The 1,428-nt window shown below is 38.9% G+C and overlaps 1 protein-coding gene across 1 annotated transcript in view; it reads right to left on the bottom strand.

Annotated features, from left to right (window-relative positions):
* Positions 1-241: 241 nt before the first annotated feature.
* The window catches only part of LOC104952895 (potassium voltage-gated channel subfamily KQT member 3), a gene marked incomplete at its 5' end in the record, with an annotated part of 15,273 nt that continues 14,086 nt past the window's right edge, over positions 242-1,428 (bottom strand). The window contains 2 exons of the mRNA XM_010779803.1: positions 242-246; positions 508-707. Of these exons, the coding sequence (XP_010778105.1) occupies positions 242-246; positions 508-707 (205 nt within the window). The remainder of the gene's footprint in view (positions 247-507; positions 708-1,428) is intronic.

The raw sequence follows: 1,428 nt of genomic DNA on the forward strand, positions 1-1,428 counted from the left end.
TACTTCAGATTAGCTCCACGTCAGAAATGATCATGCTTGTCATATGTCTCTCTCCATAGAGGCTGAATCATCATGTTAATCACATAGCTATCATATGCCTCAAACAGTCCTGATGCTCTTCTAGGTAATCACACATCCTGTCATGTTCACAGCTACAGTTGGGATACCTTTGTCGAAGTCAACTTTATTGTCAATCTTTCAGTTTGCGTGAGAGAGAGAGATTGAAATAAATATGTATATCCTATACTGTATATACACAATCAACCGACACATGTATACGCATGCACACATTAAGACATAAATAAAAGCACAACCAACATAACAGTCACTTCAATATCTTTGGGAAATGTACATTAGTGCAAGATAGCAGCGTAAAAAGGGTCTGGTGCTGGATGGAGTGTTTGAGTTACCATGTGTGTACTCTGATATTGGAAGAGTACATTCAGTATTTTCCCAACAAACACCAAGCCTTTATTGTTATGATCGCAGCCCTTATTTGTTGCGTACCTTCAGAGCTCTGACGCATCGTGTAGGCCTTCATGCGGAAGGCGGTGCGAAAGCGTTCTCTGTTACTGAAGCCGGCGGGTTTGGGCTCCTTGGACGGACTTTCCTCGATGGAGTCGGCCGGACCCATGAGCTTCTTCCCCGACCCGATCGATTGGCGAGCGCTGGGAAGGCGAACACGCTCAAGTAAACTCATTTTCTGGCTGAAATGGAAAAAAGACAGAAATCAAAGTCAGTCAAAAAGTCAAAGTCAACTTTATTGTCAATCTTCCGGTTTGTGTGTACAGACAGAGAGATCGAAATACCGTTTCCCACAATCCCAAATACAAAAATACAAATATATATATAACGATATGTATGCAATCAAAGACACATTTATACATGTGCAGACATTAAGACCTAAATAAAAGCACAAGAATCAATATATAGAAAATAACAGTCACTTCTGTGATAATACATAATATACAGTTCTTATGACAGTTCCTTTAATGACCAACTTCTCACTTAAAATACAAAGCTGGTGATATGTTTTTGCCCGGGAAAATAGGAACATGTTCTGTCGTCAATGTTAAATGTTATAATGAGGAGTTTAAGAGTTGAGATCTTTGCTTCACTGATTAGTGTCTATCTTGCTTAGGCACTTTTTTGGTTTGTCGAATTATCCCTGATCAAGGTCTCTGGACTGAAATGTCCTGTCTTAACAAGTCTCCAACAAGTTGTAGGATTTCTGGTCTGCTATCAGTGAATAGTTGTTTACACTACATATGGGTGGACTTCAGACATTTTTGAGAAAGTCGTAGCCACATGTTGGTGGAATTACACTCGGTCCAGCCATAATAATAATAATAATAATACTTTTATAGCGCTTTTCATGAAACTCAAAGACGCTTTGACAGAGAATTAAGAAAAGACAAAAAAAAAAAA

Source organism: Notothenia coriiceps, unplaced genomic scaffold (assembly GCF_000735185.1).
Source record: "Notothenia coriiceps isolate Sejong01 unplaced genomic scaffold, NC01 NC01_scaffold00020737, whole genome shotgun sequence".
In the NCBI taxonomy this organism is placed as follows: Eukaryota; Metazoa; Chordata; class Actinopteri; order Perciformes; family Nototheniidae; genus Notothenia; species Notothenia coriiceps.